The sequence below is a fragment of the Podarcis gaigeae genome, assembly GCF_964106915.1.
Source record: "Podarcis gaigeae genome assembly, chromosome: 12".
Classification (NCBI taxonomy): Eukaryota; Metazoa; Chordata; class Lepidosauria; order Squamata; family Lacertidae; genus Podarcis; species Podarcis gaigeae.
Genome location: NC_139688.1, coordinates 1143292 through 1168667, shown reverse-complemented (window position 1 = coordinate 1168667; position 25376 = coordinate 1143292). Strand labels below are relative to the sequence as shown.

Here is a 25376-nt window from a genome sequence, read left to right as displayed (position 1 = left end):
GCAGATGGTGATGAATCAGAAAGGAAGAATGAGGGAGACCAAATCTACACAATGGAGAAGCGGTATCAATATTTGGAGTGTATAGAAAGCTTCAGAAGAATTCATACAGGGGAGAAACCCTATCAGTGCTTGGAATGTGGAAAGAGCTTCAGTCGGAAGGATCATCTCACTCTTCATCAAAGAATTCATACAGGGGAGAAACCATATCAGTGCTTGGAATGTGGAAAGAGCTTCATTCAGAAATCCTATCTCCGTTCCCATCAAAGAATTCACAGCGTGGAGAAACCCTATAAGTGCTTGGAATGTGGAAAGAGCTTCGCTTGGAAGGTCAATCTAACAGCCCATGAAAGAATTCATACAGGGGAGAAACCATATCAGTGCTTGGAATGTAGAAAGAGCTTCAGTTGGTACTACAATCTCAGTTCTCATCAAAGAACTCACGGCAAGGACAAATCGTATCAGTGCATGAAATGTGGAAAGAGCTTCAGTCGGAAGGATAATCTCACTCTTCATCAAAGAATTCATACAGGGGAGAAACCATATCAGTGCTTGGAATGTGGAAAGAGCTTCATTCGGAAATCCTATCTCCGTTCCCATAAAAGAACTCACAGCGTGGAGAAACCCTATAAGTGCTTGGAATGTGGAAAGAGCTTCGCCTGTAAGGTCAGTCTAACAGCCCATGAAAGAATTCATACAGGGGAGAAACCATATCAGTGCTTGGAATGTGGAAAGAGCTTCATCCGGAAGATATGTCTCACAGGCCATCAAAGAACTCACAGCAAGGAGAATCCCTATAAGTGCATGGAATGTGGAAAGAGCTTCAGTCAGAAGCATCATTTCACTCTTCATCAAAGAATTCATACTGGAGAGAAACCATATCAGTGTTTGGATTGTGGAAGGAGCTTCACCCGGGAGGACAGTCTGACTTCCCATCAAAGAATTCATACAGGGGAGAAATTATATCAGTGCTTGGAATGTGGAAAGAGGTTCAGTCAGAGTGCCCATCTCACAACCCATCAAAGAATTCATACAGGGGAGAAACCATATCAGTGTTTGGAATGTGGAAAGAGGTTCATCCAGAAAAGAAGTCTCACAGGCCATAAAACAATTCATACAGGGGAGAAACCATATCAGTGCTTGGAATGTGGAAAGAGCTTCATCCAGAAAAGAAGTCTCACATCCCATCAAACAACTCATACAGCGGAAAAGGCATTTCAGTGCTTGGAATGTGGAAAGAGCTTCATTCGGAAGGAAAGTCTGACTTCCCATCAAAGAATTCATACAGGGGAAAAACCGTATAAGTGCTTGCAATGTGAAAAAAGCTTCAGTCAGAAGAGCAGTCTCACTTCACATGAAAGAAGTCACAGCGAGAAGAAAGCATATCAGTGCATGGAATGTGGGAAGAGCTTTAGCCGGAAGGATTGTCTGGCTTCACATGAAAGAACTCATACAGGGGAGAAGCCCTTTGAGTGCTTGGAATGTGGGAAGAGCTTCATTCAAAGAGCAGGCCTCGTGTACCATCAAAGAATCCATACAGGGGAGAAGCTGTTTGAGTGCTTGGAATGTGGGAAGATCTTCACTCATAAAGCAGATCTCATGCGGCATCAAAAAATCCATACAGGGGAGAAGCCCTTTGAGTGCTTGGAATGTGGGAAGAGATTCAGTCAGAAAATTGGTCTCGTGTCACATCAAAGAATCCATACAGGGGAGAAGCCCTTTGAGTGCTTGGAATGTGGGAAGAGCTTCACTCATAAAGCAGATCTCATGCGGCATCAAAGAATCCATACAGGGGAGAAGCCCTTTGAGTGCTTGGAATGTGGGAAGAGATTCAGTCAGAAAATTGGTCTCATGCGGCATCAAAAAATCCATACAGGGGAGAAGCCCTTTGAGTGCTTGGAATGTGGGAAGAGATTCAGTCAGAAAATTGGTCTCGTGTCACATCAAAGAATTCATACAGGTGAGAAGCCCTTTGAGTGCTTGGAATGTGGGAAGAGATTCAGTCAGAGAATTGGTCTCATGCGGCATCAAAGAATCCATACAGGGGAGAAGCCCTTTGAGTGCTTGGAATGTGGGAAGAGCTTCACTCATAAAGCATCTCTCATGCAGCATCAAATAATCCATACAGGTGAGAAGCCATTTCAGTGTTTGGAATGTGGAAAGAGCTTCACCCAGAAGTTAAATCTCAGTTTCCATCAAAGAATTCATACAGGTGAGAAGCCATTTCAGTGCTTGGAATGTGGAAAGAGCTTCAGTCGGTACTCCCATCTCAGTTCGCATCAGAAAACTCACAGCAAGGACAAACCATATCAGTGCATGGAATGTGGAAAGAGCTTCGCTTGGAAGGTCAATCTAACAGCCCATGAAAGACTTCATACCGGGGAGAAACCGTATCAGTGCTTGGAATGTAAAAAAAGGTTCAGTCAGAGTGCCCAGCTCTCCGTCCATCAAAGAATTCACACAGGGGACAAATGATACCAGTGCTCAGATTGTGGAAAGAGCATCATTCGAAGTGCAATATTTTTCCCCACCCGAGGGCAAAGCCTCGTAAGGCTACAGAACAATGGCAAGAGAAGCTGATGAACTATGCAAAGTTGGCAAAGCTAACAGATAAACTGTCGGGGAAAAGACAATAGTGACTTTGAAAAAGAATGGGAACCTTTTACTATTGTATTTGCAGACTCTTATACACAGCGGAATGATGAGCAGTACGTGCCACATACTTTATTTACACTTCAATGCTGAGAGATTACAAACATGCACCTTGCCTCTGCGAGAGCAGAGAAGCAACCTCTCTCCTCGGAAACACCGAGAGAACTGTGAAAAACAGGAAACCAGTGTACGTCACATCCAGTCTCCCTTTCCCGTGGGAAACCCAACAGTACTCTGACTGTGGAATGCAAAACATTGTCGCGTGACAAGCACTTCGCTGCACAGTGAAGGAAGCAGAAACCAACATCCTCCCCCTTTCTGTGAACATCACTGGGCAGCGTGTTCGTACAATATCAGTACAAACCCAACTTCTGCACATAGGTACAGTGTTGATCCTTTGATACAATCTTGGACAATACATCAGTAGTAATTTCATTACCTGGCATATAGGACACTGTTACGAGTCCCTTCTGAATACATTCCCTAGCATGTTGCAACTTCAATTGCAAGTGCTTCGTGCTTTGCTTACAACCTTCAGAATTCAGCAAAGCCAAACATGCTTTGTTGTCCTGGTAAACCTGGATTGGACATTTGACAGGAATTTTCATGTCTTTGCACAATTGTAACAACCATTCACAATCCTTAAGTGAATAAGACAGTGCATTCAGTTCAGCTTCACAAGTACTTAAGCTAACTGTTGTTTGCTTCTTGCATGACCAATCAAAAATACCCTGATTGTACATATAGCAAACTCCAGAGGTACTTTTCCTGTCTGTAGTGTCACTTCCAAAACTTGCATCTGCAAATATTTCAAGACCACCAGACTTCTGATTGTTAAATCTCAGCCTGTAATGCATAGTGCCTTTCAAATACCGCGCTATGCGTTTCAGAGCTTTCCAATCCTTAACAGTAGGATGTTTACTTGTCTGCTTAGCAAATTACAGCTAACAGCAATGTCAGGTCTTGAACACCTGGCAATGAAGTTTAGCTTGCCTAGCACACTTCTGTACAGTGTAGTGTCAGAAAATGCTTCTTCAGTGTCATCTACCTGATAACCTGTTGTCATCGGTGTGTCTACAGGGTTAGCATCCATCAGGTTTAGTTTGCTTAATACATCAGCAATTTTCCGTGACTGGTGTACTAGAAGAAGAAAAAGAAGAAGAAGAAGAAGAAGAGTTGTTTGGATTTGATATCCCGCCTTTCACTCCCCTTCAGGAGTCTCAAAGCGGCTAACATTCTCCTTTCCCTTCCTCCCCCACAACAAACACTCTGTGAGGTGAGTGGGGCTGAGAGACTTCAGAGAAGTGTGACTGGCCCAAGGTCACCCAGCAGCTGCAGGTGGAGGAGCGGAGACGCGAACCCGGTTCCCCAGATTACGAGTCCACCGCTCTTAACCACTACACCACACTGGCTCTAGAATGTTACCATCTTGATCTCTCTCTATTTCCAGAGATAGGTAGTTGTTTACCTCACCAAGATCTTTCATGTCAAAGTGCTCTTTCAGTTGACCTAGGGCGTCATTGTACATTGTGACATCTTTCCAAAAGAACAGAATATCATCAACATAAAACAAACAATACAGTTTCTTTTGCCCCTCCTCTTTGACAAATACACATGGATCAGCTTTCCCTTGCTTAAAACCTAGAGAAAACAATACTTCAGTGAGTTTTGTGTGCCAACACCGTGCACTTTGTTTGAGACCATAAAGGGACTTCTTCAGAGCACAAACAAATCCCTGTTTTACCTGTACGCCATCAGGTGGAAGCATATAAAGTGATTCACCTAGAGATCCGTACAGAAAAGCTGAATTCACATAGTGGTGACTAACATGTAGATTCTCTTCTGCAGCTAGTTTGAGCATAAGCCTAATGCTCTCATACCTCACTGTGGGTCTGTCTCGTGTCTTCACCTGGTTCCTGTGCAAAACCTCTGGCTACCAATCTGGCTTTGTGTCTGACTATCTTGCCATTTTGATCAGTCTTCGCTTTGAAGACCCATTTGCTTCCAAGCAGTTTCATTCCTGGAACTACTGGAACAAGCTCCCATGTTTTGTTCCTTTCTAAGGAATCAAGCTCAGCCTTCATGGCATTTAACCATGGCTCAGCTTCCTTTGAATACAAATCCTGGATTTCTTGGAAACTTGAAGGTTCAAATACCTTCTTGGAGCTTTTAACAGCTACTACTGCTATCTTAGCAAATTCATCAGCAAATCTCTTTGGAGGTCTGCCTTTTGTGGCTCTTTGTGACCTACGAATTAGCCTTAAGTCTTCAACACTCTCCTCTTCCTTCTTAGGAGAAAAGTGACCTATTGTGAACAATGGTTCTTCTAATTCTTGATCAGAGCTTTCAGAGGGTCGCATAGAGGCTTTTGCACTCTTGAAATCCTCTGAATCACCCGATTCAGTTTCAGACTCAGAATCAGAACTTTCATCAGTGGGTGTGGGTTGTTGCAGCTGCTTTTGTTTATCCTCAGTCTCATCACTGTCATCAGGATAACATTGGAAAATTCCCACATTCTCCCCCCACTTGGCATTGTACTCAACACTTCTTGTGAGCTTAATTGTCTTAGAGTCAGTCATCATTATTCTGTAAGAACCTTTCTGATAACCTAGAAAGATACCATGCAATCCACGCTTGTCTAACTTGGAGCTTTGTGGTGTATGAACCCACATGTCAGAACCAAAAATTTTCATGTGCTTGATGTATGGCTTCTTGCCAAACATCTTCTCATAGGAGGTACAACCAATCGCTGAAGATAACCTTCGATTATAACTGTAAGTAAAACACGAGAGAGATTCAGCCCAATAACTCTCTGGAAGATTGGCAGCATGTAGCAAGGTTTTCATACCCTGAAGCAATGTCTGATTTGCCCTCTCGCAAAGTCCATTCTGCCATGGCGAGCGAGGACTAGACAAATCGTGTTGAATTTCTTTCTCAGTCAGAAAAGCTTCAAACTGCTGAGAAGTGAATTCCCCCCCGCGATCAGTGAAAAGAGTCTTTATCTTCTTACCATGTACATTTTCCAACCAAGCACAGAATTCCTTGAACCTTGGAAAAGCCTCTATCTGTTGATGGACGGCCACCCAGACTCGGCCCCAGACACACTGATAAGATGTTTGGAGGCTGTGGCTGGATGGTTTCGTGGGAGCCGGTTGAAGTTAAATCCTTCGAAGACAGAGGTCCTCTGGCTGGGACAGGATGACATGGGACTGAGGGGGCAACTCCCATCTCTTGCGGGGCTGCAATTAGTGCCAGCACCGTCCGTTAAGAGTTTGGGTGTAATCTTCGATACCTCCCTCTCCATGGAGGCGCAGATTGCAGCTATAACAAAGGCGGCATTTTTTCATCTCCGCCAAGCTAAGCAGTTGGCTCCTTACCTCTCTCGCCCTGACCTAGCCACTGTGATCCACGCGACGGTCACCTCCAGACTGGATTATTGTAACTCGCTCTACGTGGGGCTGCCCTTGAGACTAACCCAGAAACTCCAGCGGGTGCAGAATGCCGCAGCGAGACTCCTTATGGGGTCTTCGCTTAGAGATCACATTCATCCGGTGCTATATAAGCTGCACTGGCTCCCGGTGGAGTACAGGATCAGGTTTAAGGTGCTGGTTTTAACCTTCAAAGCCCTATACGGCCTAGGGCCCTCGTACCTACGGGACCGCCTCTCCTGGTATGCCCCACAGAGGAACTTACGGTCTTCAAATAAAAACACCTTGAAGGTCCCAAGCCACAGAGAGGTTAGGCTGGCCTCAACTAGAGCCAGGGCTTTTTCGGCTGCGGCTCCAACCTGGTGGAACGCTCTGTCACAAGAGACAAGGGCCCTGCAGGACTTGACATCTTTCCGCAGGGCCTGCAAGACAGAGCTGTTCCACCTGGCCTTTGGTCAGGGCGCAGCCTGACTCCCTCCTTTGGCAATCTTTACAAGACTTTAGTTTATGGTTGCCATTAATTTTGATTTTAATTCATTTTTATAATGTTTTATAATGTTGTACTGTTTTAGTGTTGTTAGCCGCCCTGAGCCCGGCTTCGGCTGGGGAGGGCGGGATATCAATAAAATTTATTATTATTATATTATTATTTCTGCTTGAGATTGTACACATAAAAAATACCTGGAAAATGCATCAATGAGAACCATGAAGTACCTGTTTCCACCCAAAGAGGGCGATAGTGGACCAACCAAATCAGCATGAACAACCTGGTATGGTTCTGTAGCTTGCCTACTAGACACCTTACCTTTCGCAGCCATTTTCACCTTGTTTGCTGCGCATGCCTTGCACTTCATGTGGTGCCTGCAGGGTTTAATAGTCATACCTTCAACCAAGGCAGGCATTTTAGATACTGCCTCAAAATGCAAATGACCAAATTTCCTGTGAAAATCATGAATACATCCTGCATGCAAACTTTTGTTAGAACCTGCAATGCAACAAGTTTCATCCTGCACAACATCATCAAAATACAAAACAAACAAACGATCAACATATTCAGCATGCAATACATAATCATTTTTCTTTGTGATGGTGCACTTTTTGTTCTTGAAGGAAACGTCAATGTTCTGTTCATTCAGCTGCACAACACTGAGTAGATTGTGTTTGGCATCTGGAACGTAAAGTACATCTTGTATTGATAAGTCCAAACTGTGAAGAACAACAGTTCTGCAGCCTTGACTGGGGATCGTCTGGTCATCCGCCTGGTGAATCGCACCTTCCTGCGGTGTAAAAGACACGAACAGTCGCTTATCGTTGCACATGTGGTGGGTCGCTGCTGAATCAACAACGAAGAAAGATCTAGACGTCTTCTGGACCTTTGCAACCTTTGGAGTGAAGCGTGAGACCATTGCCTTGTGCTGCGTTGTCCTGGACACCGGACCTTTACCTTGGCCTTGGCCTTTTCCACGCGATGAGCTTTCGCTGCGCTGCTTTGTCTTGGCCCTGGGATATCTGCAATCCCTCTTCATATGGCCTAGACGTCCACACGAGTAGCATTTCACTGCCTTCAAAGCTTTGGCGCCATCTGGTGGTTCCACTGCACTCTGGGATGACGTCTGTGAAGACTCCCCCTTACCCATGCAGCTAGCACCCCGGCGGTCTGCTTCATTCTGAATCACGGCAGTAACGTAGTCTACTGTGAGCTGAGCAGTTCGGTGAACAGCAATCTGAGTGGCAACGGACTCCCAACTTGAACCCAAAGAATGTAGTATCATGAAGGAATACACAGCCTCTGGAAAGGTGAGTCCTCTCTGTTGCAGCTCATGTCTCAGATTCTGCATCTCCATCAGATGTGTACTCACATCTCCACCTTCAGCAAGAGCCATATTATGCAGCCTGGTATAGTAGAACATAGTGGACCCAGCTTCTGTCCTCAAGTGAGCCTCTCTCAAAGCGTCCCAAATTTGTCTGGCTGAGGTCTTATCACGCAACAGACAGAGCTCTTCTGGGGATACTATCAATGTAAGAGTTCCCCTCGCTTTGGAATCTTTAGCTGTCCATGCATCTGTAATTGGAGCTGGGGGGTTGTCTGTAATAACCTCAAACAGACCCTCTTTCCGCAGAATAGCCTCTGCATAGAGAACCCAGTCCGCATAGTTTTTCTTACTGAGCTTAGGAATCCCAAAAGCATCAGCCAGCCTTGCATTTGCCATCTCTGCTGCGTTTTAAACAAGCTGCATCACTGCTGCTTCAAACCTCATTCCAAAAGCACTTGTAAAAATACTTTCGGTTTTCATGCCTCCCAAGCCTTTTCCTTAGAGCCTTTGCATGTGCCGCGGCAAAACAGCTTTAAAAGTTCAAAGTCCAGCCATAAAGCCATTAACTAGAAGCTGGCAGGCTGCCCGGAGCATGAGCACATACCTGTCATCAATCATCTTGACGCGCAGAGCAGATATCGTCCGTTCCGTCCATCTGCATTCCTCTGCCGGCACTCCGATTCTACTTCTGGAGACCATCCGTCAGTTTGACTGCGTTTTTCTGGGCCCGGAACCAAAAATATTGTATTTGCAGACTCTTATACACAGCGGAATGATGAGCAGTACGTGCCACATACTTTACTTTATTTACACTTCAATGCTGAGAGATTACAAACATGCATCTTGCCTCTGCGAGAGCAGAGGAGCAACCTCTCTCCTCGGAAACACCGAGAGAACTGTGAAAAACAGGAAACCAGTGTACGTCACATCCAGTCTCCCTTTCCCGTGGGAAACCCAACAGTACTCTGACTGTGGAATGCAAAACATTGTCCCGTGACAAGCACTTCGCTGCACAGTGAAGGAAGCAGAAACCAACATTTACCGTATTTTTCGCTCTATAACACGCACCTGACCATAACACGCACATCGTTTTTAGAGGAGGAAAACAAGGGAAAAAACATTCTGAATGAAACAGTGGATGTATCATTTTTGTGCTTCATGCTGTGGCCACAGACATGTGATCTGATGGTGAATTTGGGCTGACCCAATGCAAAAATCCTGAGAATCCCTGTGCATCCATGGTTTGTAACCACGTTTTTGCACCATTGCAGCCCCAGGCAACAGTGGGTGCGTGATTTTGGGGGGGGCAGGCTGTAGCCATGGACATGCTATGTGCTCTGATGGTGAATTTGGGGTGACCCAATGCCAAAATCCTGAGAATTCCTGTGGATCCATGCTTTTTAACCACATTTTTGCACCATTGCAGCCCCAGGCAACAGTGGGTGCGTGATTTTGAGGGGGCAGGCTGTAGCCATGGACATGCTATGTGATCTGATGGTGAATTTGGGGTGACCCAATGCCAAAATCCTGAGAATCCCTGTGGATCCATGCTTTTTAACCACATTTTTGCACCATTGCAGCCCCAGGCAACAGTGGGTGCGTGATTTTGGGGGGGCAGGCTGTAGCCATGGACATGCTATGTGATCTGATGGTGAATTTGGGGTGACCCAATGCCAAAATCCTGAGAATCCCTGTGGATCCATGCTTTTTAACCACATTTTTGCACCATTGCAGCCCCAGGCAACGGTGGGTGCGTGATTTTGGGGGGGCAGGCTGTAGCCATGGACATGCTATGTGATCTGATGGTGAATTTGGGGTGACCCAATGCAAAGATCCTGAGAATCCCTGTGGATCCATGCTTTGTAACCACATTTTTGCACCATTGCAGCCCCAGGCAACAGTGGGTGCGTGATTTTTTTGGTGCAGGCTGTAGCCATGGACATGCTATGTGATCTGATGGTGAATTTGGGGTGACCCAATGCAAAGATCCTGAGGATCCATGCTTTGTAACCACATTTTAAGTGGGGAGCGAAGGAAAAACAAAGAAGGGACATTAGAGGGGTGTGCAGAGAAGCAGCTGGCTAAGAATGCAGGAGAGGGATTTAACGGGAGGGAGGAAAGAAAGGCAAAAGTTTCCCCCCACCCAAGCCAGCCATCTCTCTCTCTCTCTCTCTCTCTCTCTCTCTCTCCCTCCCTCCCTCCCTCCCTCCCCCTCTCTCCCTCCCCCTCTCTCTCTCCCTCCCCCTCCCCCCTCTCTCTCTCCCTTCCTTCCCCCCTCTCTCTCCCTCTCCCCCAGCAGCACCGGAGCCTGGAGGGGAGGGGCTTTCCCTGCTCTTTGTTCCGTTTCAGCAAACACAGCAACGAAACAGAGGAGGGTGGGCAGTAAGACCCTGAGGCAGAATGCAGGAAAGCAGCCGCTTCCTCTTTTCAGGTTTCGTTTCTTCGTGCAGCGTGCAGCGCCGCGATTTGATTTTTGCATGATTTTTCGGCTCCAGGGACCACACATTCGCTCTATAACACGCACAGACATTTCCCCTTCCTTTTTAGAAGAAAAAATCTGCGTGTTATAGAAGGAAAAATACGGTACATCATATCTGCAGAAACAACAACAAAAAGAATCATTGGAAGGATTTAAATAAACATTTGCAATTTTATTTACAAAAAATAGGAAACTTAATAGGACAATATAGAAGTAAATATAAACAGCAGAATGTAATATAAGATGTAATAAACTACTGATGGAAGTTGAGGGAAGTCCGCAGGGAAGGGGAAAATTGAAATCTGAATGTAATGTAATGATTATAGACATTGTTAAAAAACAAAAATCTAAAAAAAATGATTTAAAAAATAGAATTCATACAGCGGAGAAGCCATATAAGAGCTTCAGTTGGAAGAGAAGTCTCACTTCACATGAAAGAACTCACAGGGAGGAGACACCATATAAGTGCTTGGAATGTGGGAAGAGCTTTGCCCGGAAGACAAGTCTCACAGCCCATGGAAGAATTCCCACAGGGGACAAAGCCTAACGGTGCTCAGAATGTGGACGGAGCTTCGGTCAGAGAACCCAACTCACTTCCCATCAAATAATTCATAAAGGGGGAAACCATTCAGTTATTGCAATGCGGAAAGAGCTTCAATCAGTGTGACAATCCCACTTCCCATCAAAGGATGCCTATTAGGAGAGGCATAGAAACAGAGAATTGTAGAGTTGGAAGGGACTACCAGGGCCGTGGCAGTGCTGGAGTGTCTGCTGAAGCATGCCTGACAGATAGTGGTTCAACCTCTGGTGATGAACCTGCAAGGAAGGAGAGGTCACCATCAGAATTTTCTTCCTGATGTGTAGCCATTTGGATCCTACCCTCTGGAGCAGCAGAAAACAAGCTTGCTCCATCTTCCATGTGACCCTTGATCATCTTGGTCAACCTCCTCTGTGCATGTTGTAGCTTGTCAATATCCTTCTTAAATTGTGGTGCCCAAAATCAGACACAGAACTCTGGTGGAGTCTAACCAACTTGGAATACAGCGTGACTATTTCTTCCCTCAATCCAGACACTACACTTCGGTTGTTGTAGCCTAGAATAGGATCAGCTTTGTCTGCTGCTGCATTGCACTGCTGAAGAGGAGAAGGGAGAGTGGAAGAATGAAAAGCCTTTGAGTGGTACATGGGTGTTCTATCCAAGGGAAACTGACCACCGCACCAGCCGGAGAACTTCCTTAGTGCTCAGGTCCCCAGCTGTCAGGAAGGGAAGGCAGGATCAGCACCAGGGAGAGGATCGGAGGAGTGTGCTTCAAGGCCACAGCTAGAAAGCCAGCAGCAGAGGGAGAACATCCATGTTGTCTTGTGTGAAAACAACTCAAGTAAAAGCCTCACTATTTTGGAATCTCAACTCTCATGGATAGTAATGGGGTTACCAATTCTCCTACTCGGGCTCAAAGCAACTAAGTTTATGGAGGATTTTTTCCAAGAGCTTTTGACACTTTGGTAATGACTCTAGCAAATGCCTTTATACTTATCTACTGTCATGTATTTTGACGAAACTGCGGGAGGCAGTGGAAGACAGAAGTGCCTGGCGTGCTCTGGTCCATGGGGTGATGAAGAGTCAGACACAACTAAAAAACTAAACAGCAACAACACTGTCATGTATTAAATACTGGAAACTCATTGTTGGTCTTAATTTTCCGACGTGGGTGACCTTAGAATATGCACATACAGCCCCTTGGGTGGGCTGGAGAATACAGTCATACCTCGTGTTAAATGGGCTTCAGGTTGATCGCTTTTGGGTTTCGCCATTCGCGCATGTGCAGACGGTCAAAATGACGTCACGTGCATGCACGGAAGTGGCGAATTGCGACCTGCACATGCGCAGACGCAGGTTGCGTTCGCTTCTGGATGCGAACGGGGCTCCGGAACGGATCCTGTGCGTATCCAGAGGTACCACTGTACTAGGAGCAAAATATTTGAAATCCCAGGTGACTCTAGAAACAACTAAGTCAGTTAGAAAGATATGGAACATGTTGTGTCTAATAAAAATAAAGTTGAACTATACTCGCATGCCAAACTTGCCCTGTGGGGAAACCCTATATTAAAAATTGCTAAAAAGATGGTACTATGGAAAAATTTAATGGAAACAGGTGTATTGACTCTGGAGCAAGTGATAGAAACTAGAAAGCCAGGGAATACTTTTTACACCTACCTACTAACAATAAAGGGACATGGGTAGAGCTGTGGGTTAAACCACAGAGGCTAGGACTTGCCGATCAGAAAGTCGGCGGTTCGAATCCCTGCGACGGGGTGAGCTCCCGTTGCTCGATCCCAGCTCCTGCCAACCTAGCAGTTTGAAAGCACATCAAAGTGCAAGTAGATCAATAGGTACCACTCCAGTGGGAAGATAAACGGCGTTTTCATGCGCTGCTCTGGTTTCCCAGAAGCAGCTTAGTCATGCTGGCCACATGACCCAGATGCTGTACGCCGGCTCCCTTGGCCAATAAAGCGAGATGAGTGCCACAACCCCAGTATCGGCCACGACTGGACCTAATGGTCAGGGGTCCCTTTACCTTTTTAATACAAAATGTTGTAGGCCAAAGATGTTTACATTAGTATTATGATGATAATATCGTATTTATGGGTTAGGATATACATATAATCCCCTCCCCCTTTTTAGAAAACAACAACATACAAGTTCTCTCAGGGGTGGCCTGGAATTACCAATGGATGTGGCTCACTATTCGCTAACCTTGGGCTCCGCCCCTTTAATGCTCCACCTCGGCAGTTAAAACCTGTGCCTCCTCTAGGACAGTCGTCCCCAAAATGGGCGACACCCCCCTGAAGGGTTTTGTTCCTGGGGGGCACTAAGAGGCAAAGGGGTGGCAGTGTACACAACTCCCAGACTTTGGAAAGCTGATACCACTTGATCAGGTTCATTGGTTTTGTCATGAGTTAATTAAACTACGTATATTGAATTGGATTTTGAATAAATGCAACCGTTTTATTGTTTTTATCTTTCTTTGTGGGTTGTGCAAATGGCTATTCTGAATAATGCTTTTATCTGGTAGGAGGCACTGGAGTGTTGGGGGGGTAGCGGCCCTAAAATGTTTGGGAACCGCTATCTAGGACCTGAGGGACATGGGTGGCACTGTGGGTTAAACCACTGAGCCTAGGACTTGCTGATCAGAAGATCAGTTGTTCGAATCCCCACAGCGGGGTGAGCTCCTGTTGTTCAGTCCCAGCTCCTGCCAACCTAGCAGTTCGAAAGCATGTCAAAGTGCAAGTAGATAAATAGGTACCGCTCCGGCGGGAAGGTAAACAGTGTTTCCGTGCGCTGCTCTGGTTCGCCGGAAGTGGCTTAGTCACGCTGGCCACATGACCCAGAAGCTGTACGCCGGCTCCCTCGGCCAATAAAGTGAGATGAGCGCCACAACCCCGTAGTCGGCCATGACTGGACCTGACGGTCAGGGGTCCCTTTACCTTTACCTCGGACCTGGGACTTCAGACCCTGAGGACATCTCCCCAAGGTCTCAACCCTCTGAGGCATCTGTAGACCAGTGGATTACAGTGGCAGAAGTGTCTTCCTGGGCGTCCAGGATCAGGCCGCCAGAAGACTGGAAGGAAGGAAGGGGGTGGGACAGGGACGCTGCCTTGAAGGGGTGGGACCCCCCCTACATCCACCCCCCTTCAATCCCCCCCCTTCAACTCGCCAGGCCCGCAGCCTTGCGGGGAAGGGCGATCCGTGAACGGGACTCAGCTGCACGTGGGATCTGGTTCCTTCTTGTCTGGTTTTGGCTACAGCCAAGCAAGAGGCAAGGATGGGGATGAAAGGAGATGCAGCCGGGGGGGGGGGCACGCTTCCCCTGCAAGCTTTTTCTGGCCAAGGCAGAGACCAGCTCAGATCCCCCAAAATACAGCATCGGGGGGGGGGGCAGCAATGCGCGAGGAAGAAAACGCAGAGAGAGGGGGGGGGATGAGTTTGGGGCGCTCGGCTTGCCAAGGGTTAAAAGGAACTGAGCCGAATTCCTAGAGAGGAGATGAAGAATGGGGGGGGGGGGACAGGTCACTTCCTGCAAGCGGGGCGTGGATGTTTTGTGTGTCTCCTTTGCCAGCTTTGCTGCCTGGGTGGCTCCTGCTGCAATCGGGTGAGTCTCCTCTCTCTCTCCTCCCTTTGGGGGTCCCAGGGCTGCAGGGGGGCCGTGTCCAGGTCATGCGTGCCCCCCAGGGTCCTGCACCCCCTCCTTGCTCCCTGCAAAGCCGGGGGGAGGGGGCGGGTGGTTTTGCAGGAGGGCTGCAACCCTGTTCTTCCTTCATAGCCAAGGCTGCTCCCCGCTTTGAGGGGAAGCAATGGCTTTCACCCACCCAGACTTGAGTTTGCTGCCATAGCAGAGGAGTCTCCTGGGGGGTCCAGAGCCCCGTCTAGTCCTGTTGAGTCTCAGTCAGTCAGGCTGGAGTCAGTCTTAGCCCCTCTTGGGGGAGGAGAAAGAGCAGGGAGGAGGGGGGGCTGGGCCAGGGAGGGGTCAGGGCCCCCCTGCAGGAGTGGGGGGTCTCTTCCTGCTTGGGGGAGAATGTGTCCTTTTATTGAAAATGCATCTCTGGTTATTTGTGGGGCATAAGAATTCCTTCATTCCCCCCCCCCCAATATAGTCCTGCCCCCCACAAGGCCTGAGGGACAGTGGACCGGCCCCCTGCTGAAAAAGATTGCTGAGCCCTGTATTAGGCTTTATCTCCCCCCCCCCCATGTGTAGCGGATTCACCCCGCCAGCTGCCCCCCATTAAATATAGCAGACCCACCTCATGGTACGCCAATTACACCCCCCAGTCTCTCCCCCCCAATGCTCCTTCTCCCCACCTCGTCTGGTTCCACAGCCGCGACTTCTCCTCCGCCACCAAGAAAAGATGGATGAGGCGGTCTTGCCAGAATCCCTCCGCCATCTGTGAGACAGAAAGGTGAATGAGAAGTCAGAGGTGGAGCTGTGCATGGCGAGCGAGAGATGGGCCACAGAAACAGCCTCCCGTGCCGAGGGCATTTGGACATTGGCAGCCATTAATCTTATTTTAGTTATGTGAAAATTGATGCACCCTGCTTTGGGCTCTTGGATCCCACCAATGACCATCAACTAATAAAGGAGTGGATTCACCCGCTAACTGCCCCCCATTAAATATAGAGGACCCACCTCATGATATGCAAATTACACAAATTTCTGCAGTTTACCACAGGCTACCTTGTGAGGATCTTGTGTGAGAGGAAACTTAGTGATCTAGAGTCTTAGGAAAGAGCTGAACGAACAAGAAGAGTTTTATTTACAAAAAAAGTTTGTGAAACAAATTTGGGTCAGGAGGTGTGTTCTCCTTAACTTCTTACTTAAACTAAATACAGTGGTGCCTCGCAAGACGAAATTAATCCGTTCCGTGAGGCTCTTCGTATAGCGTTTTTTTCGTCTTGCGAAGCAAGCCCATTGACAGCTTAGCGGACTAGCGCTATTAGTGGTTTAGCGGCTTCTAGCGGATCAGCTGATAAGCGGCTTAGCAGCTTAGGAAAAGGGGGGGAAAGGGGGGAAAAACTGCAGGAACTCGCAAGACATTTCGTCTTGCGAAGCAAGCCCATAGGGAAATTCGTTTTGTGAAGCTTCTCCAAAACGGAAAACCCTTTAGTCTAACGGGTTTTCCGTCTTGCGAGGCGTTCGTCTTGCGGGGCACCACTGTAGAAAGATCTCACTGTAGTACATGCACAGCTTTTCTTAAACTTCAGTTGCTAAAAGCTCACTTGCTGCACTTCAGTTAAATGTTCAGGTTTCTACCATAGGAGGTAAAAGAATTAACTCTGTTTCTGTTCATTTACTTAGTTATGAGCAGGGTTACACTTAAATACTTTTAATACAGCACAGCTTCCTTCTCAACCTAATACTTTGGTTCCTGAGCAAGGGGCATTTTTCGTTCGTCCGCCTCTCTCTTAGCCATCCCACTCCTGAGGGATTTCCCACAGACCCAGGGGATCCTCTCAGGCCTTGTTATTCATTTGGGGGGGTTTAGTCCGTCTTCCCACAGATTCTCCCTCTCCTGCCTCCTCGGACTCAGCCCTCCAGATTAATTCCTGCCTCCATACTCTCCCCAGACCCTCCGCTGGGTCTTCTTCCTCTCTAAGCTGTGAGACTCCTTCTGGCTAGAGAGATCCTCCCCTCAGATCAGAGCCAGTTCTCCCTCAGGAAAGAGCCTCTCCGAATAATAATAATAATAATAATATTAATAATAATAATACCCCTCTCCCCTCTCAGATCAGGCCCTGCCCACTCTCCCCCTCAGAAAGGGCTCCTCAGATTTTCCCTCCAAAAGGGCTGGCAGCCAATCAGAGAGAGAGAGAGAGAGGCTCCCGCCCTCTGCTGGAACCTCGGAGGCACTGCACCCCCACACTCTGCTCTGGCTCTGAGGGAAAATACCTCATGGGATGAAGCAAAAGGAGAAAACTAGGAAGAAGAAAGGATACAGATAAACTGACCGAGTCTTCTCTTGTCATTTGTATTTCACAATTAGTTTACGAGAATATCTACATCATATGGTTCGTTATTAGAGGTCAGCGCCTGAAATTGAGGCAAATGCTCAAAACTACAGATTCCAAACACACACACACACACACACACACACACACACAGCCGTTTCTGGAAGGTCTGTGTGTAACTTGAGGCTTCTCCTTTTCCTTTTTTGAAAAAGAAAGTTCAGAGTCTGGGCTGTGTTGCAGTCCAGCCCTGGTTCCTAATAAGATTCTGGGAACTTTTTTCTTTTCCTGGCTGTGTATCAATTTCATAACAAAACAATGTATTTGCTTTGTAAAAGTTGCAAATGCCTCTGCAAATTCCCTGTTCCCTGCAAATTTTGCATGGTAATTTCCCTTCTAGAAGGCCTAGATCAGACACCCACAAATTCGGCCCTCCAGATGTTTTGGGACTACAATTCCCACCATACCTGACCACTGGTCCTGCTAGCTAGGGATGATGGGCGTTGTAGTCCCAAAACATCTGGAGGGCCGAGTTTGGGTGTGTCTGGCCTAGATGCTGGCTTCTCCTTTTCCGTTTTGGAAAAAGAAAGTTCAGAGTCTGGGCTATGTTTCAGTCCAGCCCTGGTTCCTAGCAAGATTCACCCACACTTTCTCAGGAAGCCTTTTTATTCTCTTGACCGTGTATCTGTTTCATAACAGAACAATGTATTTGCTTTGTAGGATTTGCAGACGCCTCTGCTTAGGACAGACGGAACTGGGCAGCAGAACAAGGGATTCCTTCCGACCTCTTGGAAGCTTCCTGAGGGCCCAGATGGATGAGCAAGACTCAGCTGGCCCTGAAGCAGGAAGAGGCCATGCCATCCAAACTGGGAGCAGTGGGGGATTCTGGGAAAGCTCCATGCAAAAGATCCTGGGTGAGGAGGACACCCTCAGCTCAGATATACAGAGAAAAAAGTTCAGGCAAATGTTCTACCAAGAGAACAATGGACCCCGAGAGGCTTGCAGCCGACTCTACCACCTTGACTGTCAGTGGCTGAAGCCAGAAAAGCACACGAAAGCTGAGATGCTGGACCTGGTGATCTTGGAGCAGTTCCTGGCTGTCCTTCCACCGGAGATGGAGAGCTGGGTGAGGGAATGTGGAGCGGAGACCAGTTCCCAGGCGGTGGCCCTGGCCGAAGGATTTCTCCTGAGTCAGGCAGAGGAGAGGAAGCAGGCAGAGCAGCAGGTGAGAGAGACTGTCCTCTGGATATTCCCAAGGGGCTCTGAACATGAGAGAGAGTATCCCAAAATTCTCTCTTAATCCCCCAATCTTTTTTGGAAAGCCTCCAAGGAATGATATCGGGTACCCCTAAAGTTTTTGCCTCTCCCAGTCCTTTTCTAATGTTTCTCTCCATTCTCTGCTTCCAATCCCTTTTGCCCTTTCAGGGAAAGATTATCTTTGCAGAAACGGGCCTGGATTCCTCTGAGGCAGAGAAGACTCCACTGGACACCAAAGAGAGACCACTGGGTAAGGAGGAAGGAGGGTTTTTTCCCATTTGGTCACACATTCTGTAGATTTTGCCTCTAATCTGTGGGGAGGACACTAGGGGCCAAGAGCCCAAAGTGGGGACATGTATTTTTACCTAGCTAAGATACAAATGTCAAAATGCACACAGTAGGTGTGACTTTTTTACAAGCCCACCTGTAGTTAGAGATGCACTGCTTCACCTCTAAGAGAAGCATGTGAAAATGGCCTGCCACTTACCTTTGTCTCTCACAGGTGACAGAATGATGCTGGCAAGAGATGCTTATCCATCTTTGCATGAAGGCAGAGATGCAGCAGCCATGGAACCAGATCAGGTAGGGAGAATGAAGGATTGTGGGGCAAAGAGGCTGTGAGATGAGGCAGCTAGGCTTCGGTTGCTCTTGGCTTCTTTGAAAACTGCCTTTAACCATGGCTGTAAAGGCCATTCCAAGAGGCTTTTGTGCTGAGAATGATGAACAACCACCTCACCTTAACTAGCCTCCTGAATGTTGCTAGTATTAATTATCAGCAGCTTCAGTTTCATTTTTAAGTTTATCATTTAATGCTAAAATAGGCTTCTAAGCAGTTGGCAAATCATAAAATAACAGTGGCCAGGACTCAGCTCACCAGCCCCACCAGTTGCACTAAATGGCTTTTCCTTCTCCTTCCCCTCCCTGTGACATTGTGAAGGTTTCTCCCTCCAGAACAGTAGACAGGGAGAGCAAAGAGGGAAACTGGAATGTTTGAGCAGACAGAATGATCTGAAGAACACCATTTGGAGTTCCACCCATTCCCCCAAATATGAATACCAGTAATTAAAATACACAATAAAACAGTTTTGTTAAAAAGTTTAAATATGCATCCATATTTAAAATGTACAGTAAAACAATTCCATTAAAACAAAACAGTAATGAACAGGCAGAAAACAACAGAGCAATGTGTAGTAGATAATCTGTATGTTGTCTAAGAAGGGGACCTTTCCCTTTTTATTTTAGGGTCTGGTGGGCTTTGAAGATGTAGCTGTTCATTTTGCAGACGAGGAGTGGGCATTGCTGGATCCTGAACAGAGAGCTCTGCATAAGGAAGTCATGGAGGAGAATTGTGGGATTATGGACTTTCTCGGTAAGGCTCCCTGTTGGGTCATGATGCCTGTTTTGAAATTCAATGGGTATCTCTGTCACTAACCTGCAATGTTTTGATGGAGCTAAACAATAACACCACCAAGAGCATCTGGGATTCCGATACCCCCACAGTGAACCGTGAATAGAGTTATCCTCCAGTTTTGCCTTTTTAAACCTGGTTGGTCTGAACTGCCTAGTCATTTAGAAATTCAGGCTTCAGATATCTTATGGAAGTTGAAGTAGCTTCTGTCAGGTTTTTCTGTTTCTGCTTCTGTTAGTGTTTGGTTGACCAAAGTGATGTCTAACATTGGATATGGTGCAAACTCCATTATTGGGCCAGAAAAGAGCCAGGCTTTTCAAATCTGTCTCATGGACTGGCTGGATGCAGAGCAGTGGTGGGAGGAAGCAGCAGGGGGAGTCTGTGGAAGAGAGAAGTCCAGAAGCAGAAGCTGAGGAAGAGAGTTATGCTGGTGAAGAAGCCAGGGTGTCTCCCCCTCCTGCTGTGACAAGCTCCTCTCCCCCCTCATCTTCCTAAACCAGAAGAGGTATGAAGGGGGAGGAGCAGAGACAAGTCTCAGATCGCTTGGGAAGGATCCAGGAGAAGAGGGGGCTTAGCTCGTTGTGGGAAGGCAGGGACCTTCAGTTCCCATAACTGTCTTATAGGGGCAAGGTCAGTTTCTGTCAGTTTCTGGTTGACCAAAGAGGTGACTGACGTTGGAATCATAGAATCTTAGACTCTTAGAGGCATAGGGGCAAGACCTACTGGAAAGTGTTGCTGTGTTTGTAAGGCCTGATACTACTGAGCAGGCTGCTTCTTCTCTTAAAGAGTTAACTTCACTTACTCCATGTGATTTATTGCTAACGCGTTCCTGACACTCAGGTTCCCATAAATATGTTCATTAATGGCTGCCAACAAAAGCAGTGAAGCCTGTTGTAAGACCTTACTTTTAATTGCCTTCAGTTCTGCCTTCTTCCCAAGCATTAATTAGCATTATTCAATAATCGAGGGCTGCGTTTCTCCCTGAGGCTGTGATCCGTTTCTCTCTTTGTTGTAGGTCGTGATGAATTGGAAATTAATAATGAGGGAGACCAGGACAATGTCTACACAATAGAGAAGGGAAATAAATATTCTGAGTGTGAAGGTAACTTCAGTCAAACGTCCCATTTCATTTCCTCGAAAAGAAATCCCTTTGGGAAGAAATCCTATCAGTGCTTGGAATGTGAAAAGAGCTTTAGTCATAGGGCTAATCTTACAGCCCATCAAAGAATCCACACAGGAGAGAAACCATATCAGTGCTTGGAATGTGGTAAGAACTTCGCTTGGAAGGAAAGTCTCACTTCTCATCAAAGAATTCATACAAGGGAAAAACCCTATCAATGCATGGAATGTGGAAAGAGCTTCACCTGGAAGGAAACTCTAACTTCACATCAAAGAATTCATACAGGGGAGAAACCATATCAGTGCTTGGAATGTGGAAAGAGCTTCAGTCGTAACTCCCAACTCATTTCCCATCAAAGAACACACAGTGGAGAGAAACCGTATCACTGCCTGGAATGTGGGAAGAGCTTTAGTCAGTGTGCCATTCTTAGGGTGCATCAAAGAATTCATACAGGAGAGAAGCCATTTCAGTGTTTGGAATGTGGAAAGAGCTTCACCCAGAAGTTAAATCTCAGTTTCCATCAAAGAATTCATACAGGGGAGAAACCATTTCAGTGCTTGGAATGTGGAAAGACCTTCAGTCGGAACTCCCATCTCAATTCCCATAAAAGAACTCATAGCGAAGAGAAACCGTATCAGTGCATGGAATGTGGAAAGAGCTTCACCTGGAAGGAAAGTCTCACTTCCCATGAAAGAATTCATACAGGGGAGAAACCATATAAGTGCTTGGAATGTAGAAAGAGCTTCACCCAGAAGGAAAGTCTTGCAGCCCATCAAAGAATTCATACAATTGAGAATCCATATCGGTGCACTGAATGTGGAAAGAGCTTCAGTCAGAGTTCCAACCTCATGTCCCATCAAAGAATTCATACAGGGGAGAAGCCTTATCAGTGCTTGGAATGTGGAAAGAACTTCAGTCAGAACACCCATCTCACAGCTCATCAAAGAATTCATACAGGTGAGAAACCATATCAGTGCTTGGAATGTGGAAAGAGCTTCAATCAGAGGTCCAATCTCATGGCGCATGAAAGAATTCATACAGGGGAGAAACCATATCACTGCTTGCTATGTGGGAAGAGCTTCAGTCAGCGAGTCAATCTCACTTCACATCAAAGAATGCATACCAGGACAATCATAGAATCATAGAAATGTAGAATTCTATAGTTGGAAGGGGCTCCAAGGGCCATCTATTCCAACCTCCTGCAATGCTGTAATTTCAATTGAAGCATGCAGGACAGATAGCCATCCAACCTCCGCTTAAGAACCTGCAAAGAAGGAGAATCCACCGTCTTCCAAGGAGTCGGTCCCACTGTCAAACACCTCCTACTCTCAGATGGTTCTACCTGACGTTTACTCAGAACCTCCTTTTTTTGTAACCTAAAGCCATTGATTAGGGCCCTACCCTCCAGAGCAGGAGAATATGAGCTTGCCCCACCTTCAATGTGGCAGCCGTTTCAATATTTCAAGATAGCTATCAGACTTTCTCTCAATCTCCTCTTTTCCAGGCTTAACATACTGAATCCAGCCATTCCTCATAAAACTTTGTTTTTCTGAGCCTTGATCATCTTGGTCACCCTCCTCTGCACATGCTCCAGCTTGTCAATATCCTTCTTAACTTGTGGTGCCCAAACCTGGACACAGAATTCTAGGTGGAGTCTGACCAAGTTAGATTCAAGCATGACTTCCTTCTATCCAGGCACTATACTTCTGTTGATGCAGCCTAGAATAGCATTTCCTTTTCTTTCTTTTTTGCTGGTGCTGCATCTCACTGCTGAATAAGAGAAGTGAGAGTGGAAGAATAAAAAGCCTTGGAGTGGCACATGGGTATTCTATCCATGGGAAACACCACTGCACCAGCTGGAGGACTTCTATAGCACCCAGATCCCCAGTTCTCAGGAAGGGGATCAGCAACATGGAGAAGGACCAAGGAGTGGTCAAGACCACAGCTAGAGACCCTGCCGTGGAAGCAGAACATACAAGTTATCTCAGCAGTGGCCTGGAGTTACCAACGGATCTGGCTCGCTATTCGCTGACTTGAGGACCCACCCCCTGAATGCCACACCTGGGCAGGTAAGGGCCAGTGACTCCTCATTCCTTTTCCCCTATCACCTTCCACTTTAGCTATGTCACACATTCATCGCTTTATACAAGTTATATAATATGTTTAAAGTCTGAAGTTAACTCGTTATAAGTTATGAAAATCTAATGAAATTTTTAAGAAAGAAAGAAAGGTGTCTGATCATGGCTCTTTCAGACCTTACCTGCTGTGCAAAGCTAACATTTACATTCATTGCTCCACCTACTTTTATCTCTGGTCCTCCCCATCACTCACATGTGGCCCCTGGAAGGTTCCTCAGAAGGGAATGTGGCTCTTGGGCTGAGAAAGGAATGGAAGAGAAAAGGCTAGGCAGGCTAGCTAGCTGCCTGGCCGTTAACCCCCTACTGCCAATGAAGTTATGAAGACTGAATCAGAATGCTGGTCCATGCAGCCCAGTGGAGTCTGCTATGGCAGGAAGCAGCTCTCCAGGGTCTTGGGCAAAGAGAGGTCTACCCCAGCACTGTCCCATGATGTTCTTCACTGGAGGCGCAGGGGGACCTACCATCTGGAGAAGCAGAAAGCGAGCTTGCTCCATCTTCCAGGCGACAACCCTTTAAGGTGGGTCTCATATCACCTCTCAGCTTTCTCTTCTCCAGGCCAAACCTTCTCAGCTCCTTCAACTGTTCCTCACAAGGGTCTGAACTGTCAGTGACTTGCCAGAAATGAGAACATAAGAACCTAGAGGGAGCTTGCTGGATCAGGCCAGTGGCCCATGTAGACCAGCACCACGTCCTCGCAGTGTCCAACCAGATGTCCATAATGGGAAAGCCGCAAGCGGAACACAAGCCCAGCCTTCCCTCCTGTGGTTTCCAGCAAATGGTATTCAGAAGCATCATTGCCACTGACTGTTTGGCACCAGGAAAGTCCTTCACACAGCACAGTTAAACCATGGAACTGTTTTGCCCAGGAAACCCAGCCAGACGGGCGGGGTGTAAATAATAAATGTAATTATTATTATTATTAGCTTCTTCCCTTTAGGGGATCTGGTTGGCCCCTGTGAGAAGACATATTTTCCTACATCCTTGTGTTAAGCTCTTCTTGTTACTGCATTGGCATTTTGTATTGACTGCTTATATGCTTAATACTGTTATCAACCACCCAACGCCCCCTGAGTCACGCATGGGATTCCAGGCGTCCTCACCCTCACCCAGGGTCTGTGCTCCTTTGGAGAACTGAAGACACAGCAGGGACTCTTAGAGCTTTAAGAAATTTCACCAAAAGATCATGAAGAAGATTAGACTGTACTGCATAGTACCGTAATCATGTTTTGTGCTCTTTATTCTGGTCTTCATTACAAAGGAAATAGATGGGCGTTCCTATGGACCAAATGCTTGAAACAATCATAATTTTTAATGTAACTGGCAGGTGAATTTTTTTTCCTGTCTTTCGCTAATGATTCTTTCTGTTTTTCATTGTATTCTTTCTCTTTTTCCTTTCTTTATCTTTAATATCCCTTTCTTTTTTCTGTTTCTCTTGTTTTTCTTCTGTAGCTATAATCTTGTATCTTCTGCGGTTGTAATTTTACTGTACTATGAGAACATCTTAATAAAAAAATATTTATCTATTTTAAAAGCCTCATCCTGGAGGGAAGGTGAATGCTCTCAAAAAGAACATCACATATTAATTTATATTCTGAGAGGAATTCCAGTTCATATATCTATAAAATATTTTCAGAAAATAAATTCTTTGTTTAGAAATTTTCTATTCCAATAATATATTTACAGAAAATGCAACTACAAATTAATAAGGAAGGATTCAGGATTCTGAATCTGGAGCTATATCTTCATGCATGCTACTGTTGTTATAAAAATTGCACCCCCATAAGGGATGTGTGGAGATAAACACACCCAAACCCACAGCTCCCCAAGCAGACATTTGACCAATGCAGTATTTTAGTAAAGGAAAACCGGTTCCTGAGCTGTCAAACAGAAATATTCCTAAATATTCAACAGTGCCACCTCCTATGTCTGATAAGCAACTGCAATAGAACATTCAGAACACTTAGAAGGGGTCTCATAAAACGGGGGGGGGGGGGACCTATTTAGAGGAACCTTTCTATTATTGATGTTTTAAAGGGGGAAAGCTCTCACACTCGCTGAAATACAGTTTAATAAAGGTTTGTTTCTCACTTACTCACATGGCGAAGACCAAACTCCCCAATACAGGCATGAAGGACATGTGGAATATTCCTCCTAGCACATAGTCCCAGGAACTGTTACAATGGACTGGAGACTTCAGATCTCATGTATTCCCCCCCCCCCCCAGCTCTAAGAGGAAGCATAATTGCATGCATCTTTGCAAATGTGAAATCAGCGAATAAATTTTGCTGAAATATTTGAAAAGGTATGTTCTGAATGTAATCAGCTTGTATTTTCTTTACACTGGAAAATTTCTGTGAAGAAAATAAAACACAGGAAACATCCAAAGTAGAGAGAAGTCTTTTAATGTCAGCATTAAGCGTAATGGTTACAGATTATATACAGAAATTAATTTTTCTATTGGAGCCCTGGTAGAGGTCTGCTTAACAGTCTCATAGGCTACCAGACCCTCTGCTTACATCTTCACAGTTCCAAGGCAGAGATCAGACTAAGACAGTTCCCACAGTTCAGTTCAGGAGCTGTGCAC

General features: G+C 46.3%; 3 protein-coding genes across 5 annotated transcripts in view; 2 read left to right on the top strand and 1 right to left on the bottom strand.

Annotated features, from left to right (window-relative positions):
• Positions 1-2657, top strand: part of LOC310827686 (uncharacterized protein) — a 28374-nt gene extending 25717 nt beyond the window's left edge. The window contains exon 6 of the mRNA XM_083703994.1: positions 5-2657. Coding sequence (XP_083560120.1) covers positions 5-2472 — 2468 coding nt within the window. The 3' untranslated portion in view covers positions 2473-2657. The remainder of the gene's footprint in view (positions 1-4) is intronic.
• The window catches only part of LOC310827696 (uncharacterized protein), a 751453-nt gene that overhangs the window by 203853 nt on the left and 522224 nt on the right, over positions 1-25376 (bottom strand). The window lies entirely within an intron of this gene.
• On the top strand, positions 14406-24119 carry LOC310827723 (uncharacterized protein). Of its 3 annotated transcripts, XR_014556484.1 has the most exons (7): positions 14406-14521; positions 17590-18094; positions 18295-18376; positions 18629-18708; positions 19369-19495; positions 20550-22723; positions 23348-24119. XR_014556484.1 is itself a non-coding variant. In XM_083704099.1 (6 exons), the coding sequence occupies exons 1-6, from the start codon at positions 14421-14423 to the stop codon at positions 21797-21799; spliced, it is 2145 nt and encodes a 714-aa protein (XP_083560225.1). In that variant the 5' UTR covers positions 14406-14420; the 3' UTR covers positions 21800-22883. The 3 variants fall into 3 exon arrangements, 2 of the variants coding, with proteins under 2 accessions (XP_083560225.1, XP_083560226.1); XM_083704099.1 differs by lacking the exon at positions 23348-24119 and having other exon boundaries at positions 20550-22883; XM_083704100.1 differs by lacking the exons at positions 14406-14521; positions 23348-24119 and adding an exon at positions 16831-16946 and having other exon boundaries at positions 20550-22883.

Coding starts and splice junctions, on each gene's coding strand:
- LOC310827723 (XM_083704099.1), top strand. CDS start 14,421: ATGGGGGGGGGGGGACAGGTCACTTCCTGCAAGCGGGGCGTGGATGTT. Junction 14,522..17,589: donor GTGGCTCCTGCTGCAATCGG/GTGAGTCTCCTC, acceptor TTTGCTTTGTAG/GATTTGCAGACGCCTCTGCT. Junction 18,377..18,628: donor CACCAAAGAGAGACCACTGG/GTAAGGAGGAAG, acceptor TGTCTCTCACAG/GTGACAGAATGATGCTGGCA.